This window comes from Ruditapes philippinarum, unplaced genomic scaffold, assembly GCF_026571515.1.
Source record: "Ruditapes philippinarum isolate M1 unplaced genomic scaffold, ASM2657151v2 ctg8113_1_1_1_1, whole genome shotgun sequence".
NCBI classification, from domain to species: domain Eukaryota; kingdom Metazoa; phylum Mollusca; class Bivalvia; order Venerida; family Veneridae; genus Ruditapes; species Ruditapes philippinarum.
The window spans coordinates 61,966-84,000 of NW_026861133.1; the positions used below are offsets into that span (position 1 = coordinate 61,966).

Here is a 22,035-nt window from a genome sequence, read left to right on the forward strand (position 1 = left end):
TTAAATTTTCTTTTTTCCATAATTGAACACTTCCATGTACCCATTTATGGCAAGTTTTTATAACAAAATTACCATTATGTGAGTCAAGGGCTAGAAAGGGGGGCATTTGTGTCGTTCGACATTTCTTGTTTCTTTTTGGGTAAATTGTTTCATATATTGTCAAATCAAAAGAATTATGGTGAAAAATACCCCTTGTTACATGTAACCTACTGGTTAGCTCTTTTCTATTTAAATTACCAAAGCAGACAAGTTGTTTTCTGGTCTTCTTTTGTTAAGAAAAAAAAGTCAATTACAGTAAACTTCAGGTATAGCGAACACGGTTATAGCAAACTTCCGTTATAGGGAATAATTTATTTCGGCCCGAATTTTGGCCTTCTTTATTTAATATAAAAATATATGGTTATAGCGAACACGGTTATAAGGAATTATCGCTTATAAGGAACTCATTTCTTAGTCCCAATTTAGTTAATAGTACAAAAAATTACACTTTTATAACGAACTCTAAAATATTGGCTATCCGTTAATAGATCCTGCATTTCAAACGCATGGATTAAAACTCGGGCGAATGTACCGTTTATTGTTGTATGAACTTCAATACATCTATTCAAATGAATTTGCATATGTTTCTATTTTGGATATTTTTAGCATGAGCTCTTTTCACCAATATAAAATGGTTATTTATTCGTTTATTTTCTTCAATACTTTTTCTCAAATAAATTAATTATAATAATTTATAATCGGTTTTCAACATAATCATGCATGCTTGCATGCATGATCCATTGCAAACTGCTAAGTACGCTTGATTTAATGAAAAGAAATCTATATCTTACATTAGTAAAAGTCACCCTTAAATTATAATAGAAAATATTCAATATAAAAGGAAGGAAAAATCGAAAATCTTGTTTATTCTCAATCATGGAAAGAAAACAAAAATAGTTTAGAAACAAAATATTATATTTTATGTGAAATTGAGATAAGGAGTAAAACTAAAACTGAAATAGAAATGATTTTCGAATTCCAAAAAGAACGCTCTCGGGTAGTGTGTCTAAAATATAAATAAATGACTAATATTTCTATTTCTTAATCAAATTCTCTTCAAAAATGGCTGACAATGGTAAACAATCAGTTCATTATATTTAAATCTGTTCGCTTTAAAAACTCCTGATACAACGAACTAATTCGCTATATGCTTACAAGGAACTCCAGATATAAGAAACAGGTTTTGAATGTCCCAGTGAGTTCGTTATAAGCGGAGTTTACTGTATGTTTTATAAATAACTCTTGGGATGCTGTTTCAAGAAGGCTTAACAGTGATATGATGCACTTAAAGTAGAATGCTGCTTAAATGACATTCTTGCTGATAATATATCTATACTTCTGTATATTGCAGTAAAACTGTGAAAGACTAAATCTTTACTTTATTGAGACTTGATGGTATATGTTATTTTTTCATATATGTAAAAATTGTTTGAAAACCAGTTTTATCGTTGTAACAGATGTCCCATTCGTGTTGAAATATTAGAATATTTTTGATAGAGTGTTTGCAGGGGCGTATCACATTGGAGGAGGGGGGGGGATCTGACCCACAAGTGTCTGTGCTGCAAGTTTGTTTTGATGATTTCTAGGTCAAGTTTGAATATGGGTCACCTGGGTCAACCTGGCCAAATATGGAAAAACTTTGTTTACACTCTAGAGGTCACATTTTTGACTCAATTGTCATCAAACTTGGTCAGGATAATTGTCTAAGTAATTGTTTGGACGAATTGGATGGATAAGGTGAGCGATCTAGGGCCATCTTGGTCCTCTTGTTTGGGGGGTAGAATAGGCCTTTAATTTTTTTTTCAGTGTAATTCATATTTGTTTTACCTTACTTCCATTTTTGGTTCAAAATATGAAAGACAAATAATGTTAATTAAAAGTTGATTGATTTATATCACTTGAATTACTGTCAGCATTTTGCATTCTACAGTTACATAAAGATTGTGAAAGGCTTAATGATATGTCAATATAGTTATATGTTTAATAAATTTTCAGTTTTTATGTTTTTGATATTCAAAGGCTGTTGAATTGTAACTTGAAGCAGAATATTGACTAAGGAGATACTTGAATTGAACACTAAATCTAATAAAATATTCCATGTAATACTTTCTTAAAAAGTTGTTCAATATAAATATGAAATTTTCTTTACAAGAATAAATCTTAAACATACTTTGATAGTTGAATCTGACACAAAGTCTTGAAAATAATCCAAAAATGGTATTGACTTTCTGTTTGACAAGAAAGGAGGAAATTTTACAATTTTTACTTCCTGTTTTGGTTTTTACTGACAAGTTTAAAGGGGAATAACTCACTTCCTGTTATTATGAAAATTAATTGGATTATTTCCCTTATTCAAAATTTAACTATAAGACTTACATATGAAGTTCCGTGTATTAAATCAATAAAGAAGTTATTAAGACAACAAATGATTTAAAAGGAATGTTGCATGTAAAATCTTGCTCTTAGAGATAAATGACATATTTTCATCAGAAAAATAAGTAATATACCATCCATTATACTTTCTTAAATAATGTATTTATTGAAATGTGAAATTAATGTGTATAAAGATCAATTTGAAACTTACTTTGAGTGTTGTATTAGATACTGTGTCTTGAAATAGATAAAAGAATTGTATTTACTTTCTGTTTGACAAGATTATTAGTTGGAAATTTTACTTGTTTTACTTTCTCTTTTGGTTTTGAATAAATATAAAGGGAAATAATTCACTTCCTTTTCCTGTTGTTATAAAGATTTAATTGGATTATTTCCTTTCATGAAAATTGGACAAATTGAACAAAATTATAAGATTTAGTTATAAAGTTCCATGTATTTTATAAAAAAATGTTATTAAGACAACAAATGATTCAAAAGGAATGTTGCATGTAAAGTCATGCTGTTAGAGATAAATGACATATTTTCATCAGAAAAATAATTATAGTTATTTAAATAAGGTTTTTCAGACATGGGGCAATAACTAGTGTTTATTTTTGTGGTTGTTGATAAATGTCAGTATTGTCATTAGAGAACTTAATATGTGTGTACAGAATACTATAATGGCTATAAAATTTAGTCATATACCAGTAAGAACCCATTGATTTATTTTCAATGCACATTTCATTTGCATGTACTTTTCCTAAAAAAAACCTACATATTATCACTTTAGTGCAGTAACGTAATAAGTTCTTCTAAATTCAATAGGAGTTAATCAGTTATTGCACTAAGATGACAAATTATGTTGACAGTTTCTGTTCATTATCTCCCCAACAATGTACACATTCAATTCAAAATTTGACGTATGGATACATCAAAGAAATGCACAGGTCAAGTTCAATTTGGTCATGGTTTGATGATTTTTAGCTCGACTTTTTATTTTCTTCATACTTGGCCACAACAACCTTTGGGACAAGACCTTTCAGTAGACCACACTAACCTTGACCTTCATCCATAAATGACCTTGACCTTCAAGGTTAAAAGTCCAAATTTTGAATGTTCATGCTGTTATTGGCTGTAACTTTGTTATTTTTGAATGGATTGTCTTCAAACTTGAACATAATAATTTTCAATGATATCCCTTAAAAATAACCAGACAGACCTTGACCTTCACTCATAAATAACCTTGACTTTGAAGGTCAAATTATTGAAATTTTCAATTTTTTGGCTATTATTGGTTCTAACTTTGTTATTTTTGAATGGATTGTCTTCAAACTTGAACATATTAATCTTCAAGGATAACCCTTAAAAATAAGCAGACAGACCTTGACCTTCACTCATTAATGACCTTGACTTTGAAGTTCAAATTATTGAAATTTTCATTGTTTTGGCTGTAACTGGCTGTAACTTTGCTATTATTGAAGGGATCAACTTCATATTATAACAGAACATACGTAAGGACAAGACCTTGTTGTTTATCAAACACTTGGGCTCTTTAATGACCTTGACCTTGAGGGTTAAATTACTGAATTATCTCAGATTTGTGCATTAAATGACCATATATATTTATTGGTGTGAGTATATATATATATATATATATATATATATATATATATATATATATATATATATATATTTATTATGCCCCCGCCATGTTAATGGCCGGGGCATATAGTGTTACCCTGTTCCGTCATTCCGTCCTTCCGTCCTTCCATCCTTCCGTCCTTCCGTCCTTTCCGTCCTTCCGTCATTCTGTCATTCCGTCATCATCAGTTTCCGTTCATTATCTTAAGAACGGTTGCACACATTCAACTCAAATTTGACATATGGATATATCATGAGAAAATACAGGTCAAGTTCGAATTTGGTCATGGTTCGATGATTTTTGGCAGAGTTATGCCCCTTTTACTTTGAAAATAATATGAAATATCAGTTTCCGTTCATTATCTCCCCAACGGTACAACACATTCAACTCAAACTTGACATATGGCTATGTCATGAGAAAATACAGGTCAAGTTCGAATTTGGTCATGGTTCGATGATTTTTGGCAGAGTTATGCCCCTTTTACTTTGAAAATAATATGAAATTTTCAGTTTCTGTTCATTATCTCCCCAACGGTACAACACATTCAACTCAAACTTGACATATGGATATGTCATGAGAAAATACAGGTCAAGTTCGAATTTGGTCATGGTTCGATGATTTTTGGCAGAGTTATGCCCCTTTTACTTTGAAAATAATATAAAATTTTCAGTTTCCGTTCATTATCTCCCCAACGGTACAACACATTCAACTCAAACTTGACATATGGATATGTCATGAGAAAATACAGGTCAAGTTTGAATATGGTCATGGTTCGATGATTTTTGGCAGAGTTATGCCCCTTTTACTTTGAAAATAATATGAAATTTTCAGTTTCTGTTCATTATCTCCCAAAGGTACAACACATTCAACTCAAACTTGACATACGGATGCGTCAAAGGAATGCGCAGGTCAAGTTCAAATTTGTTCATGGTTCAATGATTTTTGGCAGAGTTATGCCCTTTCACTTTGAAAGTACTATGAAATTTTTAGTTTCCGTTTATTATCTCCCCAATGGTACAACACATTTCAACTCAAATTTGACATATGGATATGTTTTTGGAATGCCCAGGCCAAGTTCGAATTTTGTCATGGTTCAATGATTTTTGGTAGACTAATGCCCTTTCACTTTGAAAATAAATATGAAATTTACAGTTTCTGTTCATTATCTACCCAACAGTGTAACATATTCAATTTAAATTTGACATATAGATATGTCAAAGGAATGGGCAGGTCAAGTTGGAATTTGGTCATGGTTTGATGATTTTTTGGCAGAGTTATGTCCCTTTCACTTTGAAAATAATATAGATACATCTTAGGAATAAGCAGTTTAAGTTTGAATTTGGTTGTGGTTCAATGATTTTAGACAAACTTATCTTTCCTGAATGTAGGAAAATTTTGAACTTTCAGTTTCAGCACTCATACTTTTAGCCATTATTTTGGCTACAAATATGCAATATGCTATTTTTAAAAAGTTAAGACTGAATAATTTCAGTGCCTTGAACAGTGTATGAAAATGGTTTGTGTTAACATTGAAAAGTTTAAAGGGCTTTGAACTTAAAATGAAAAAAAAATTAATGCACCATCTGAAATTTTGGCTGCATGCGGGGGCATCTGTGGCATGATGACACATTTCTAGTATTTATATATATATATATATATATATATATATATACAAAAAATGAAAACAAGTGCCGGTTGGCAAATAATTAAATAATATATATATATCATCATCATCATCAACAACAACAACACCACTTGACACCACTACCACGTGTCACCACCATGTGACACCATGTGTCACCATCACCAAGTGAAACCGCCATCACCACCATGTGTCACCACATGACACCACCATGTGACACCACATGTCACCACATGACTCCACCATGTGACAACACCACATGACACCACCAAGTAAATTCACCACGTGACACCACATGATACCTCCGCCACCATGTGACACCACGTGAATCCATCATGTGACACCACCACGTGGCACCATGTGATACCTTCACGTGTCACCACCATGTGACACCACGTGAATCCATCACATGACTCCATCACTCAACCAGGTGACTCAACCACGTGATTCCACCACGTTATTCCACCATGTGACTCCATCACGTGACTTCACCACGTGATTTCACCACGTGACTCCACCACGTGACTCCACCTCATGACTCCACCTCATGACTCCACCACATGACACCACCACCATGTGACTTCACCACATGACACCATGTGTCAACCACTTGACACCACCACGTGTCACCATGTGACTCCACCACGTGTATCTTTTTATAGAATTTTCTATTTATGGAATCCCGTGTTTCTTTTATAGAATTGCGTGTTTCTATTTATAGAATTTTCCATTTATAGAATTGCGTATTTCTATTTATATATATATATATATATATATATATGTTAGTATATTTATATATACAAAATATATAGACAAAACTAATGTGACAAGACAGACCGATTAATTTTATAAGAAGGAAACGTTATGATTTTGTTCAAACATTTCTTTGTTTGCTTTTAGAGAAAGTAAAAAGTCGAGCGTTGCCCCCGCCGCCCGGCGGTGGCTCTTGTTGTCAGAGTTATACCCCTTTCACTTTGAAAATAATATGAATACTCTGTGTTAACTACTTGCATTTACTTTATATTGATAACCAATACTCGTTACACTAAAAAGCAATACTCGTGACACCGGCGGGAAACTCCAACGCAATACTCGGTACACTGACATGTGTATTTATTCTCAAAATGCACTGTCATCTGGGGTTCTATTGTTGATTGAACATTTACATCATAACCATTATCATCATTATCACATTTCACTCGATTCAAGTTTTTCTTTTAGGAAGTATATGCACAAAAACATCAAATTTAACTGATCCGAGCTCATTTATCACGTGAGCAAAGAGACGAATTGTACCTCCTAATTACATTTCAAAGGTATTTCTGAACATTTTTGGGGTTTCAGCAACTAGAGAAATTATCGAAGTATTTGTTTTTTCTATAAAATTTACATCAAACCAATTACAAATGCTTAAATATCGTCACTAAACTTACCTCCTTCCTCGTTCAAAGTCGCGAATTGGTATGAAAGTCCTCATAATATCGAGCAATATACGGGGTACGGTTTACCGCAGTGATAATTACATTTACTATTAACAAAGCATTAAAAGTGAGTTATACTGGTTGGGGACCACCAAAACCGGACAACCACCAAACCCGGACGGCCCCGAAAATGCTTAATTTAGTATTTTCTTTGTTCAGTGGTTGTCAGTCACTTTTTTATCAACAATAAGTGCATGTTTCTTTTAAATTTAAGTAAATGAATTTATTTAAACCTCCGTAAATGGTAATATTTTAATGTCTATTTCAAGAATGTTAACGTTGAAATTCGGGGGTCAAGAATGCAATGCCTGACCTCATATACCAGCTATAATCATTTGCAGAGTGAATAATAGAATCCAAAACTTCAGCATTTGTTGCTGATAAATTGTATATCATGTTACAAATCAAAAATCAAAACACCCAGGCTTTTATCTGAATTTCATCTCCTGCATAACTCCTTAATGGGCCCCACAGAGAGAAGACGCAGCTAATAGCAAGCTTATCAGTACGAGGCTTTAGCTTGGATTGATCAGTCATATAATTCATAAATTGTTCAAAATACGAAATTCGATTTCCAAACAACATTTCAAAACGTTGATATCATTAATCTTTTTATATATTTCATTATAATATTGTGGATTTCATTCGAAGGTAAGTTCGTTTAGATTTAAATGTGATTCTTGATAAAATTCCTTCTGCACTTGCCCACTTCGGCGGTCAGTTGTAACTTAAATTGGATATATACCAGATATACATATCAGCAGAACTGCGCAGTAGACAAACAGAGAATGTATGCGTAAAATGCAAAAGTGCAACTTAATTTCAGTTGCCTATATATCGGAAAACAACTTACTTTCAGTTGACCGATTCATTGTTGAAATTTCCAATTTTTTACGCATGACGTCAGAATAAAAATGGCTGCAGTCAGCGTCCGATCTCGACATATTTATTTATTGTGCAGAATTTAAGCACAAATGAGATTCGGCGAATTTATAAAAGGTAGTCTAACTCCAGAAATAGTTAGGCACATTTCCTCATTCCTAATACAAAACTTTGGTGCTGAGAAAACACAAATAAACCTTGAAAGGCAACTTTATCAAAAATAATTATCGGATTTTCCGATTCTAAAAATAGACCGTCAAATACGGCTGGAAATATTATCGTTGTCATCACAATAATTTCTTGTGTAATAATGACTTCGTTTCTAGAGTTAAATTTGTGTATGAAAGGCCTTGGGAGTGTAAAACAGACTTGCTGGAATGTCACTCATATTTCGAAACTTTTTTCAGGCTACTCAATGGAGTTGGCAAAAGGCCAGGGCGGAAGTCGTGGAGAATCAAGCACAGCGCATGCGCATCGGCATCGGGGCGCCGAAGGGGATGACAACGATGAAACAATAATAAGTGAACTTCGGAAGCAAATGTCAGAGTTCAGTAGCGCTACGCAAGGAATAAAAACGTTGGCAGAAGCAGTTACTGTCATGAGACAGGACATAAAAGAACTGCAGAAAAGAAAATCGGAGGACGACTCAAACATATCATCCTCTAAAAAGAAAAAATCTGACAAACAAATAATTGATACTTGTGCAGCTGCCAGAAGTGCAGAGTCAGAAAGTGAATCTACTGCCAGAAGTGCAGAGTCAGAAAGTGAATCTGATATAGAGGGGTTCTTAATTCAAGAAGAATCTGCCACTGAGGAAAAGGACACAGGGTCTTTCTTGGAAGACCTGGATCAATTCTTCTCAGAACAGAAAGAAACGGGGGAGGAATTAAATGACAAGCTGGCTGCAATAACAAACGAAGCTCTTCGTGGGTCTGACAAAAGAGATGTTGAAAAGATAAAGGAGTTTAGAGAGAAATACAAGAGACCAGTAAATGTTGAAAATCTTCAAGTACCAACAGTTGAAGAGGTTGTTTGGCGTCAACTCCAATTAAACACCAAAACCGTGGATTTCCTCTTGCAAAAAGTCACGGGCAACTACGCACTGGCACTAACACCACTTCTCAGGGCTTTGGATCTGTTGAAATCCAAAGGGAGCCAGGAAGATATTACAAGCTGTCTAATGGACACATTTAAAATCCTTTGCCTTACGTTTAAGGCAACAAACACATCGAGGATAGAAAGAATTCGGAAAGACATTCAGCCTCAATTTAAGGCCATATGTGACAATGAGTCATCTGCAACCAAACTATTTGGCGACAACTTGCAAGAAACTGTCAAAAAGCTGGAGACAAACAAAGTGAAGTTGGTAAATTTGACAACAGGAGCCCACAAGCCTTTTTTATCCAAACGGGGGGGGCTTCAAGCAGGGGTTTCGTCAGTACAACCACCAAAGTCAAAGGAGTGCCCCCCATCATTATTCATTTCAACACAAAAGACAAGAAACGTATCAAAGGAAGAAAATAGGGCTGCTAAAGAACCACAGGAAATAAACAATGTAGGTACAGTTGACACACTCCACAACTTAAAATTACAGAACACGCCTAGCAACTTTATAGCGGGAAAAACAAAATATCATAGCCAAAATTGGTATAAACTCACAAATGACAAATGGATTTTGGACACTATTAATGGTTACCAAGTAGAACTAACAAATGAGCCTAGACAAAAATTTATTCCCAAACCTTTGACATTTTCTTCAACAGAACAATTGCAAATTAACATGGAAATTGATAGATTTTTACAATGCAAAATTATTGAACCAATTTTCACAAAAGATGAAAATGAATATATATCAAATATATTCATTAGACCTAAAAAGGATGGTAAAGTCAGGGTCATCTTAAATTTAAAAACCTTTAATAAGAATCATATGGCCAACATTCATTTTAAAATGGAAACATTACAGTCAGCTATCAATAATATGCGCAAGGATTGTTATTTTGGGTCTATTGACATTTCTGAGGCATTTTATTCTGTCCCCATATGCAAAACAGATCGTAAATACTTTCGGTTCTGGCATAATAATCAGAAATATCAATTTAAAGCCTTGATAATGGGGCTAACCACATCACCAAGAGTGTTTACAAAAATCATGAAACCGGTATTTGCAAACTTGCGAACATTAGGTCACATAAGCACAGCCTATATTGATGATTCCTGCCTACAAGGTAACTCTTATCAAACCTGTATGAGAAATATCAAAGATACCATACAACTTATGGATTCCCTAGGTCTTACAATACACCCTGAAAAATCTGTTTTGATTCCATCCCAACAAATTGTCTTCTTGGATTCATTTTTTGCTCAGTCACAATTACCAGTCGACTTACACCCGAAAATGTCTCAGAAACAATTGCACTTTGTCACGACATGCTTGAGAAAAAACGAGTTACAATTAGTGAATATGCCAAACTTATAGGTAAACTAGTAGCATCTGAGCCGGGAGTAGAGTATGCACCTTTATTTTATAAACCATTAGAAAAGATTAAGACAAAAATTTAAGAATTCACAAAGGCAATTATAATAGTTTTATGAACATACCAACATCAATACAGTCAGACATAACCTGGTGGATAAAGAATCTACCAAAAACCTTTAGACCAGTCTCCCATGGGGCCCCTACCATGGATCTGCATTCAGATGCTTCAAAATCCGGGTGGGGGGCATACAGTCAAATTGATGACAAGAAAGCTGGAGGTGTTTGGTCTCCAAAAGAAAAAAGCTTACATATAAACATCCTTGAACTCAAGGCTTGTCAATTAACTTTACTCTCATTCTGTAAAACTATCAAAGATCAACACATCAAAGTATTTATGGATAACACAACAACCAGCTGTGCGTACATTAACAAGTTTGGTGGAAAGACAACTGAACTTAATACCCTAGCTAGGGATATTTGGTTTTAGTGCTTAGACAAAAACATCCACCTCACAGCTGCACATATTCCAGGAACAGATAATGTAGAGGCAGACAAAGAATCAAGATCATCTAGTGAAGATCTTGAATGGTCATTATGTCCCGAAGCTTTCTCACTTATAAAAGAAGCTTACCCTGAATTATCTATAGATTTGTTTGCATCAAGATTGAATTACAAATTACCAAAATTTGTCACTCGCCGACCCGAACCAAATGCCTTTGCCATTGATGCATTTTCTCTTACATGGTCTGATGAATTCTATTATATGTTTCCCCCTTTCAGTCTCCTGCCACGTATATTGCAAAAGATAGAGGAAGACAACACAGAGGCGGTGCTAGTTGCACCAATATGGCCAACACAAGCATGGTGGCCGAGCCTTCTTCATCTCCTTGTCGGGACAGCTTACAATCTTCCAAACCCGCAAAAGATCCTCTATCTGCCCCACAGGCCAGAACGGAAACATCCGCTAAAACAGATGAAACTTGGGCTTTTTCTAGTATCAGGTCAGCTCACAAAACAAAAGGAGTCCCGAGGAATGCCAGAGATATCATTCTCAAATCCTGGAGATCGAGCACGAAACAGCAATATAATACATATATCAAAAAATGGATCACATTCTGTGGAATTAAAATTGACCCCATTAACCCTTCAATAAACCAAGTTCTTCAATTTATGTCAAATTTATTTCGGGACGGACTTCAGTACAGATCTTTATGTGTGGCAAGATCCGCACTTAGTTCATTCTTAAGGATATGTGGCGATATCGATATTACCAGTTCAGAAGAACTAACACGATTTATGAAAGGGACATTTAATGAAAGACCAGCTTTGCCCAAATACAAGAGTACGTGGGACATTCAAATTGTGTTAGATTACTTACAATCACTTAAAAACATGACACTGCTACAATTATCATGCAAGACATGCATGCTGTTTCTTATTTTGTCGGCGCAAAGATGCCAAACTTTACACCTTATTGAAGTAAAAGATATCATTTTCTCTCCTGAAGCAGTTTTTATTCAACCAAACCACATTTTAAAGCAGTCAAGACCTGGATATCACCAAGAAACTATTCACCTTAAGGCATTTAATGAAAACCCAAACATATGTATAGTACAAACTTTGAAAGAATATATTAAAAGAACTGAAAACCTAAGAACTGGCCAGCGTTTACTGATTAGCACTATCAAACCTTTTAAAGCAGTATCAAGAAGTACGGTTACTAGATGGGTTAAAAATGTAATGAGAGAGGCAGGAGTTTCAGAACATTTCGGTGCACATAGCACAAGATCTGCTTCAACATCTAGGGCCAGGCTACATGGTATTCCGCTGGAAACTATTGTTAGAACAGCAGGATGGACAAATGCTAAAACATTTGCACGTTTCTACAATAAGCCCATTTCAGGCTCAAAAACCATCCATGAGGCTATATATAAGCCAAGCATGGGGAAGTAGATAGTAGTATCATTTCAATAGGTTGAAGGAATATACATTTTGTATTAGACAAATAGATGAAATATTATTAATGTTTTAACCTTTAAAATAATTGTAGTAATAGAATCAATAAAAACAACAAATAAAACAATATTGTGTCATTATCAAAACTGTTTCTAAAAATTATGAAGAAACATCTCTAAAATCTCTGTGGGGCCCATTAAGGAGTTATGCAGGAGATGAAATTGGAAAATTAAACGAAACTTACCCAGTAAGGTGAAGTTTAGTTGAAATTTCATCGACTGCAAACTCCTTAAGGGCTCACACACCCACCCACACCATCCCAAATCATGTTCCTTCATTATAAGATCATGGTGCTGTATCACTAATCATTTAACACTATGATCTTGACTCTAAAGACTGATAAGCCTTGCTATTAGCTGCGTCTTCTCTCTGTGTGAGCCCCAAAGGAGTTTGCAGTCGATGGAATTTGAACTAAACTTCACCTTACTGGGAAAGTTTCGTTTAATTTTCCAATTAAATTGTAACTTGAAGTAGAAACTTTACATTGAAGATACCTGAACACAAACTAAATAAGTAATATACCATCCATTATACTTTCTTAAATAATGTATTTATTGATTTATTAATAATGTGAAATTAATATGTATAAAGATCAATTTGAAACTTACTTTGAGTGTTGTATTTGATACTGTGTCTTGAAATAAATAAAAGAATTGTATTTACTTTCTGTTTGACAAGATTATTAGTTGGAAATTTTACTTGTTTTACTTTCTCTTTTGGTTTTGAATGAATATAAAGGGGAATAATTCACTTCCTTTTCCTGTTGTTATAAAATTTAATTGGATTATTTCCCTTCATGAAAATTTGACAAATTGAACAAAATTATAAGACTAAGTTATAAAGTTCCGTGTATTTTATAAAAAATGTTATTAAGACAACAAATGATTTAAAAGGAATATTGCTTAGAGATAAATGACATATTTTCATCAGAAAAATAATTATAGCTATTTAAATAAGGTTTTTCAGACATGGGCAATAACTAGTGTTTATTTTTGTGGTTGTTGATAAATGTCAGTATTGTCATTAGAGAACTTATATGTGTGTACAGAATATCTATATGGCTATAAAATTTAGTCATATACCTTAGTAAAGAATCTATTGATTTATTTTCAATGCACATTTCATTTGCATGTACTTTTCCTAAAAAAATTGACATATTATCACCTTAGTGCAATAACGTAATAAGTTCTTCTAAATTCAATAGGAGTTAATCAGTTATTGCACTAAGATGACAAATTATGTTGACAGTTTCTGTTCATTATCTCCCCAACAGTGTACACATTCTATTCAAAATTTGACATATGGATACATCAAAGAAATGTGCAGGTCAAGTTCAATTTGGTCATGGTTTGATGATTTTTAGCTCGACTTTTTATTTTCTTCATACTTGGCCACAACAACCTTTGGGACAAGACCTTTCAGTAGACCACACTAACCTTGACCTTCATTCATAAATGACCTTGACCTTCAAGGTTAAAAGTCAAAATTTTGCTTGTTCATTCTGTTATTGGCTGTAACTTTGTTATTTTTGAATGGATTGTCTTCAAACTTGAACATAATAATCTTCAAGGATATCCCTTGAAAATAACCAGACAGACCTTGACCTTCATTCATAAATAACCTTGACTTTGAAGGTCAAATTATTGAAATTTTCAATTTTTTGGCTATTATTGGCTGTAACTTTGTTATTTTTGAATGGATTGTCTTCAAACTTGAACATAATAATCTTCAAAGATAACCCTTAAAAATAACCAGACAGACCTTGACCTTCACTCATTAATGACCTTGACTTTGAAGTTCAAATTATTGAAATTTTCATTGTTTTGGCTGTAACTGGCTGTAACTTTGCTATTATTGAAGGGATCAACTTCATATTATAACAGAACATACGTCAGGACAAGACCTTGTTGTTTATCAAACACTTGGGCTCTTTAATGACCTTGACCTTGAGGGTTAAATTACTGAATTATCTCAGATTTGTGCATTAAATTACCATATATATTTATTGGTTTGTGTATATATATATAACACAACTTGACACCACCACCACGTGTCACCACCACGTGTCACCACCACCAAGTGACACCGCCACCACCATCATGTGTCACCGCTATGTGTCACCACATGACACCACCATGTGACACCACATGTCACCACATGATTCCACCATGTGACAACACCACGTGACACCACATGACCCCACCAAGTAAATTCACTCTGTAAATGACACCACATGATACCTCCGCCACCATGTGACACCACGTGAATCCATCATGTGACACCACCACGTGACACCATGTGATACCTCCACGTGTCACCACCATGTGACACCACGTGAATCCATCACATGACTCCCATCACTTGACTAAACCACGTGACTCAACCACGTGATTCCACCACGTTATTCCACCATGTGACTCCATCACGTGACTTCACCAGGTGATTTCACCACATGACTCCACCACGTGACTCCATCACATGACTTCACCACGTGACTCCACCACATGACACCACCACCATGTGACTTCACCACATGACACCATGTGTCAACCACTTGTCACCACCACGTGTCACCATGTGACTCCACCACATGTATCTTTTTATAGAATTTTCTATTTATGGAATCCCGTGTTTCTTTTATAGAATTGCTTGTTTCTGTTTATAGAATTTTCCATTTATAGAATTGCGTATTTCTATTTATATATATAAATATATATTAGTATATTTATATATACAAAATATATAGACAAAACTAATATGACAAGACAGACTGATTAATTTTATAAAAAGGAAACGTTATGATTTTGTTCAAACATTTCTTTGTTTTCTTTTAGAGAAAGTAAAAAGTCGAGCGTTGCCCCCGCTTGGCGGTGGCTCTTGTTGTCAGAGTTATACCCCTTTCAGTTTGAAAATAATATGAAATTTTCAGTTTTCGTTCATTAATCTCTTCAACAGTATTACACATTCAACTCAAATTTGATATATGGCTTTGTCAAAGGAATGTGCAGGTCAGCATCAAATTTGGTCATGGTTTGATGATATTTGGCAGAGTTATGCCCCTTTCACTTTGAAAATAATATGAAATTTTCAGTTTCTGTGCATTATCTCTCCAACAGTTGTACACATTCAACTAAAATTTGACATATGGATATGTTGAAGGAATGTGCTGGTCAAGTTCGAATTTGGTCATGGTTTGATGATAGCTGACAGTGATCCCTCTTGAACTTTGAAAAAAATCAGAAATTTTTAGTTTTCGTTCATTATCTTCCCAATGGTTGTACACATTCGACTCAAATTTGACATATTGATATAGACACATTCATTTTTGGAATAAGCAGTTCAAGTTTGAATTTGGCCATGGTTAAATAATTTTTGACAAAGTTATCTTGAGTCGGTTCGTCTGTCTGTCTGTCGGTCTGTCCGTCGGTAGACCACATGGATTCCGCTGATTATCTTGAAAACTGTTTATCACAAAGTCTTCATATTTCACATAGTGATTGATCATAACTAGTAGATGACCCGTATGGATTTTGGGGTCACTAGGTCAAAGGTCAAGGTCACAGGGGCCTTAAATGACAAAATGGTTTCCGCTGATTTTCTTGAAAAGTATTCATCACAAAGTTGTCATATCTTACATTGTGATTGGTCATAACAAGTATATGACCCCTACTAACTAAGGTGACAGAATGGGTTTGAACAACTGGGAGTCTTTGTGTCTATAAGCTCTGGCAGGCAAGGTGGTTTTGATCCCTGGGGATTCTTTGTATAAGTTCAATGAAAAAGAAATTGAATAAAATTAAAAAGGGAATCAAAACCTTCTTAGTAAAAGTCTCTGAAAAGATTAAAAACAGTAAAAAGTCATAAAATGTTAAGGCATATAGTGTTACCCTGTTCCTTTATTTGAAAATTCTGTTATTCATGACCATCAGTTTCTGTTCATTATTCCCCGCACAACAAGGTTGTAAGGGGGGTATACTGGAATCAGCTTTTCTGTCCGGCCCTCCGGCTGTCAGTCGTTTTTTCCTTGTCCGCAAAATAACTTAAGATTCCTTTAACCCACAGTCTTCATATTTGGTATTTAGATTGGTCAGGAATAGTAGACGATCCCTATTGATTTTGACGTGATGGGGTCAAAGGTCACAGGGGCCTTGACTTCAAAAAGCTTGTCCGCCCAATAACCTCAGATTCCTTTGACCCACAGTCTTGATATTTGGTATTTAGATTGGTCATCATTAGTAGATAATTCCTATTGATTTTGAGATTACTGGGTCAAAGGTCAAGGTCACAAGGGCCTTGATGTAATAAAGCTTGTCTGCCAAATAACTGAAGATTCCTTTGACCCACAGCTACATATTTGGCATTTTGATTGGTGATGATAAGTAGAATGATCCCTATGAATATTAAGGTCACCAGGTCAAAGGACAAGGTCACAGGGGCATTGACTTCAAAAAACTTGTCCTCCCAATAACATAAGATTCCTTTGACCCACAAGGTTCATATTTCGTATTAAGATTGGTTGTCATAAGTAGATGATCCCTATTGATTTTGAGGTCACTGGGTCAAAGGTCAAGGTCACAGGTGCCTTGATGTCATAAATCTTGTCTGCCCAATACATCTTTGACCTACAGTCTTCATATTTCGTATTTAGATTGGTGATGATAAGTAGATGATCCCTTTAAATTTTGGGGTCAAAGGTCAAGGTCACAGGGGCCTGGACTTCAAAAAGCTTGTCCGCCCAATAATTTAAGATTCCTTTTCTCATGATTAATAGATGACCCCTTTTGAATTTGAGGTCACAGGGGCCTTGACTAAAAAAAACTTGTCCGCCTAATAACTTAAGATTCCTTTGACCAGAAGTCTTCATATTTGGCATGGAGGTAAGTCATGATCATAAGGTGACCCCTATTGATTTTGAAGTCTTTGGGTCAAAGGATAAGGTCACTGTGGCCTTGACGCAATAAAGCTTGTCTGCTCAATTGCTTAAGAATGTTTTGGTCAACAGTCTTCATATTTGGTTACTGTAAAACACTTATTATTAGCGAAAAATTTATTTTCGCTAATATTCGCGAGTTTCCAAGACGCGAATTGATATTTCTCGCGAATATTTCACTTTGTCTATACACTTGTCAGAAAATGAACACTATCCGATAATGCATACACAAGTCATGGATATATATCTGCGGGAAAGTATCGAAACCAGTTCTAGTAACATAGTGTTGCAGCATATACGTATCGTACAGATTACAAGTATGAACTATTTACCTGTAACAATTTGGTATTATTGAGGAATTGGTAAAAAAACTTCTTCACTGCATATTACCTGTGTCAAGGAAGGTAACTGTGACTTGCACTAGAATTAAGTATAAACAAATTAATGCGTCTACAAAATTGCTCACAAAAAACAGAAAATACGATTTTCAGAATAACTGTTTTGGTATTTGATACAAATACGTTAGCACCTTCGAGTTGTTTGAAACATTTCTATTTATTGTATCCTATTGTATTGTACTACAGTTTAACATAATCATTTACTACAGGTTAGGCAAATTACAGTTCCGTTTAATTGATGTTCGTCTGCTTGCCTTTGAATGGCTAATCAGTGAAACTTTAAAACTTTGCATGATTGGGAAATTATCGTCTTTTAAAGATGTCGTCTGCTTCGTTTTAAAATTATCAAACTTTATTGACATATTTTTAGACAGACGGTTTCACTTAACAAGAAGATTAGCAAGCTATCAGAAAAATCGATACAGATATAAATGCAGTCTTTGCACAATAAACGACGCAAAGTAAGTGAACGAACAGGACAGAAAATATCTGAATGACATCGGGTTTCCGGTTTCACATTTTTCAGAAGACACGAATTCATGTTGACGCGAAATAATTATTTTGGACATTTTGCCTCAAATTCGCGAAATAAGGTTCTCGCGAAAAATAAGTGTTTTACAGTAATTAGGTTGTTTATGATTACTAGATGACCCCTTTTGATTATTAGGTGACTGTGTCAAAGGTCAAGGTCACAGGGATTAAACTATTATAAGCTTGTCTGCTCAAATGCTTTAGAATGCCTGTCGGCAGTGCATTGATTTTGTCATTTTCACATTTGAAGCATGTAGAATACATAACTTAGCATTGCTCTGGCTTAGTAACCTCAGATTTGGCAGGGAGGTTGTCCTTGAGTTCTAAATGGCCACTGTTGATTCTGACAAAGTGGTATGCGGGGGAACTCATGCCATAACAGTGGCAGTTTTAGTTGTGGTTGCACACATTCAACTCAAATTTGACATATGGAAATCATAGGAAAATGCAGGTGCACATTCAAATTTATTCATAGTGTGATGATTTTTGACAGAGTTATGCCCCTTGATAAAATTTTCAGTTTCCGTTCATTATCTCCCAACCGTAGTACACAATCAGCTCAAATTTGACATATGGATGCGTCAAAGGAATGTGCAGGTCAAGTTCGAATTTGGTCATGATTTTTTTGCAGAGTTATGCCCCTTTCACTTTGAAAAAAAAAATTCATATTCCTTTCATTATCTCCTTAACAGTTGCACACATTCAACTCAAATTTGACATAATTATGGATACGTCAAAGGTATGCACAGGTCAAGTTCTAATTTGGTCATGGTTTGATGATTTTTGTCAGAGTTTATAATGCCCCTTTTGCTTTGAAAAAAAATTCAGGTTTCGTTCATTATTTCCCCAACAGTTGTACACATTTAAGTCAAATTTGACATATGGATATGTCAAAGGAATGTACTGGTCAAGTTCAAATTTGGTCATGGTTTGATAATTTTTGGCAGAGTTACTGCTCTTAAACTTAGGAAAAAATAAGAAATTTTCAGTTTCCGTTCATTATCTCCCCAACAGTTTTACACATTCAACTCAAATTTAATATATGGATATGCAATAGGAATGTGCAGGTTAAGTTTGAATTTGGTCATGGTTCGATGATTTTTGATCCCTCAAAATAAGAAATACTTAGTTTTTGTTTCATCATTTCCCAAACAGCTGCACACATTCAACTGATATTTTACATACATTTTACTGTCTGTCAGTTTGTCTGTCGGTAGACCACATGGTTTCTGCTGATTATCTTGAAAACTATTTATCACAAACTCTTCATATTTCACATAGTGATTGGTCATAACTAGTAGATGACCCAATTGATTTTGGGGTCACTAGGTCAAGATCACAGGGGCCTTAAATGATATTTCATAAAAACGAATTAATTTTTTTTTAGGGTGTCAAAGAGTTTTGGTAATATTTATAAAGAAGGACTTAACACTAAGTTCCTGATTAAATATAAGGCATGTAAATGCAATATAAATAGTGATTTTTTTCTTCCCAAGTTTTACAACTTAACACTTATGTACATTTAAATTAAAATAATCGCCTGTCAATATCTTTGCCGCCATAGTGTACAGCAATAGGAAAATTTTGTTAAAATTTGGGTCCTGTGCTTCAAATCCATCGTATTGTTGATGTTATTGAGTTTTGAAATAAAATATTATGTTTTTTATGTTCGCAAGGTGCCCATACATAACTTGTAAAGAAATATACTTTTTGAAATTGATAAGATGATTGAAAATTTGGAGCCCCCCTTTTAGTTTTACTAATGTATATGATAAAAGAAAGTAATAATATAGCAAGTTTCTTTTTAAAGAAACATGTCAAAAAAAGATTAATAGCCTCTAAAATTAAAACATCGCTGATGGGAACATGTATTTCACAATGGGGAAAAATGAGTATTGTAAAAACAAATTAATATTTCGTAAAAACATTTCGTTTTTAGGAATTAATATTTCATAATTACGAACTATTATTTCGTAAAAATGAATTAAATGCTGGGAAAAAAGTGTCGAAAATGTCACCTTAGGGGTTCTGTACATATGTGTTGTTAGACATCTCTTTTTTATTTCTTTGAAGTTAGCCAAAAAAGTGGTAACTACATGGTTCTTGTCAAACTTAACCTCTCTCTCACATTTATTTATCAGATTAACTTGTTCTTTCAAATTCAAGTCTTTCCATTTTACTTTTTCCATGATCAGATTTTTTAAGAGACTGTGATAGCAATGATTGTAAGTGTCATAAGAATGCAAAATAAAGAAAGAATGACGTTTTTACAGTTTTTTAAGTAATAATAATAATAATAATGATAATAATAATAATAATGATAAATTCTTTATTTCATGAAGGTAAAATATTAAAAAACAGTCATGTCATATTTACAATATGGCCTTGCAATAAACAAGGTGAAAAACAATAAAATTACAAATATGTAAACACATATATAAAAAACAACAACAAACATTAAAATCAACAGACACATGTATTCATCAGAATAATTCAAATTATTATAACAAGTAAATAGTTTTTCATTTTTCTTTTAAAACATATGAGAAGAAGATTCTTTACTACATGCTTTTCGGTGGTTTATAGAAATATATCAGTGAAATAAAAACTGATAATTTCACTGTTTTATTGTCAAAATTGGCCTGGCCCTAAGGGTCATTGGTTTTCCTTATATGTATATAGTAAAAACTTTCAAAGCTACTTTAAATAAAACCAAAGAGCTAGAGCTTAGATATTTAGCAATAAACATCTTCTAGTGGGTGTTTACCAAGTTTGTTCGAATAAAAGCCCGCCCAAGGGGGTTAATGATTTTCCTTATATGTATATAGTAAAACCTTCAAAAGCTACTTTAAATAAAACCAAAGAGCTAGAGCTTAGATATTTAGTAATAAACATCTTCTAGTGGGTGTTTACCAAGTTTGTTCGAATAAAAGCCCGCCCAAGGGGGTTAATGATTTTCCTTATATGTATATAGTTAAAACTTTAAAAAGTCTTCTTCTAAAAGATACTAAAGAGCTAGAGGTTATATATTAAGCATGAAAAAATCTTTTTAGGGGTGTCTACCAAGTTTATTCAAATAAAAGCCCTTGGGATAAAATTGGCCCCACCCAAGGGGGTCATTGATTATTCTCATATGTACATAATAATCTTTTGGAACTGTTGTTTTCCTTTAGCAATAGCAATGCACATGGACTATTTCAGATACAAATATGAACTTTGTGATATCAGTTTTAGATTTAGATTTATATCTGCTTTTGTGTATAGATAACAAAATTAAGTGTTCCTTATCATAAAGAGTTTAATATTCTGGTGAGCGATTTCAGGGCCATCATGGCCCTGTTGTTTCTGTTCATTGAGTTTTGTCAGATTTATGGCCCTTAATGATTTAAAATTTTCAAATTTGTCTGGATTACTCCTCTTATACCACTAATAGAATTTATATGAAACTGTAAGGGATTAATCCGTAGCTCAAGTTCTTGTGCATATTACACAGGTTTTTAGGTTTAATAATTTTTGGTTGAGTTATGGCTATCATGAGGCAACACATGTGATCACTGATAATTCTTGTTTTGTTTTGGTCAAATTATGTGATAATAAAATGTAACCAAAACATTATGAAAGC

At 34.0% G+C, this 22,035-nt stretch overlaps 2 protein-coding genes across 8 annotated transcripts in view; one reads left to right on the top strand and one right to left on the bottom strand.

The window, feature by feature from the left end:
- LOC132714669 (uncharacterized) overlaps positions 1 to 22,035 on the bottom strand; it is a 51,822-nt gene that overhangs the window by 11,485 nt on the left and 18,302 nt on the right. The window contains exon 1 of one of the 6 annotated variants that reach the window (XM_060697577.1): positions 2,624 to 2,773. The exons of 3 other annotated variants lie outside the window; for them this stretch is intronic. The gene's annotated coding sequence lies outside the window, so the exon portion shown is untranslated. Of the gene's footprint in view, positions 1 to 2,209; positions 2,319 to 2,623; positions 2,774 to 13,162; positions 13,288 to 22,035 lie in introns of those variants that run through there. 2 more of the 6 variants (XM_060697575.1, XM_060697576.1) reach the window with 2 other exon arrangements.
- LOC132714668 (uncharacterized) lies at positions 5,827 to 12,799 on the top strand. 2 transcript variants are annotated; one of them, XM_060697574.1, is made up of 3 exons: positions 5,827 to 7,828; positions 8,467 to 9,614; positions 11,319 to 12,799. In XM_060697574.1, the coding sequence occupies exons 2-3, from the start codon at positions 8,475 to 8,477 to the stop codon at positions 12,489 to 12,491; spliced, it is 2,313 nt and encodes a 770-aa protein (XP_060553557.1). In that variant the 5' UTR covers positions 5,827 to 7,828; positions 8,467 to 8,474; the 3' UTR covers positions 12,492 to 12,799. The 2 variants fall into 2 exon arrangements, with proteins under 2 accessions (XP_060553557.1, XP_060553556.1); XM_060697573.1 differs by having other exon boundaries at positions 5,827 to 9,614.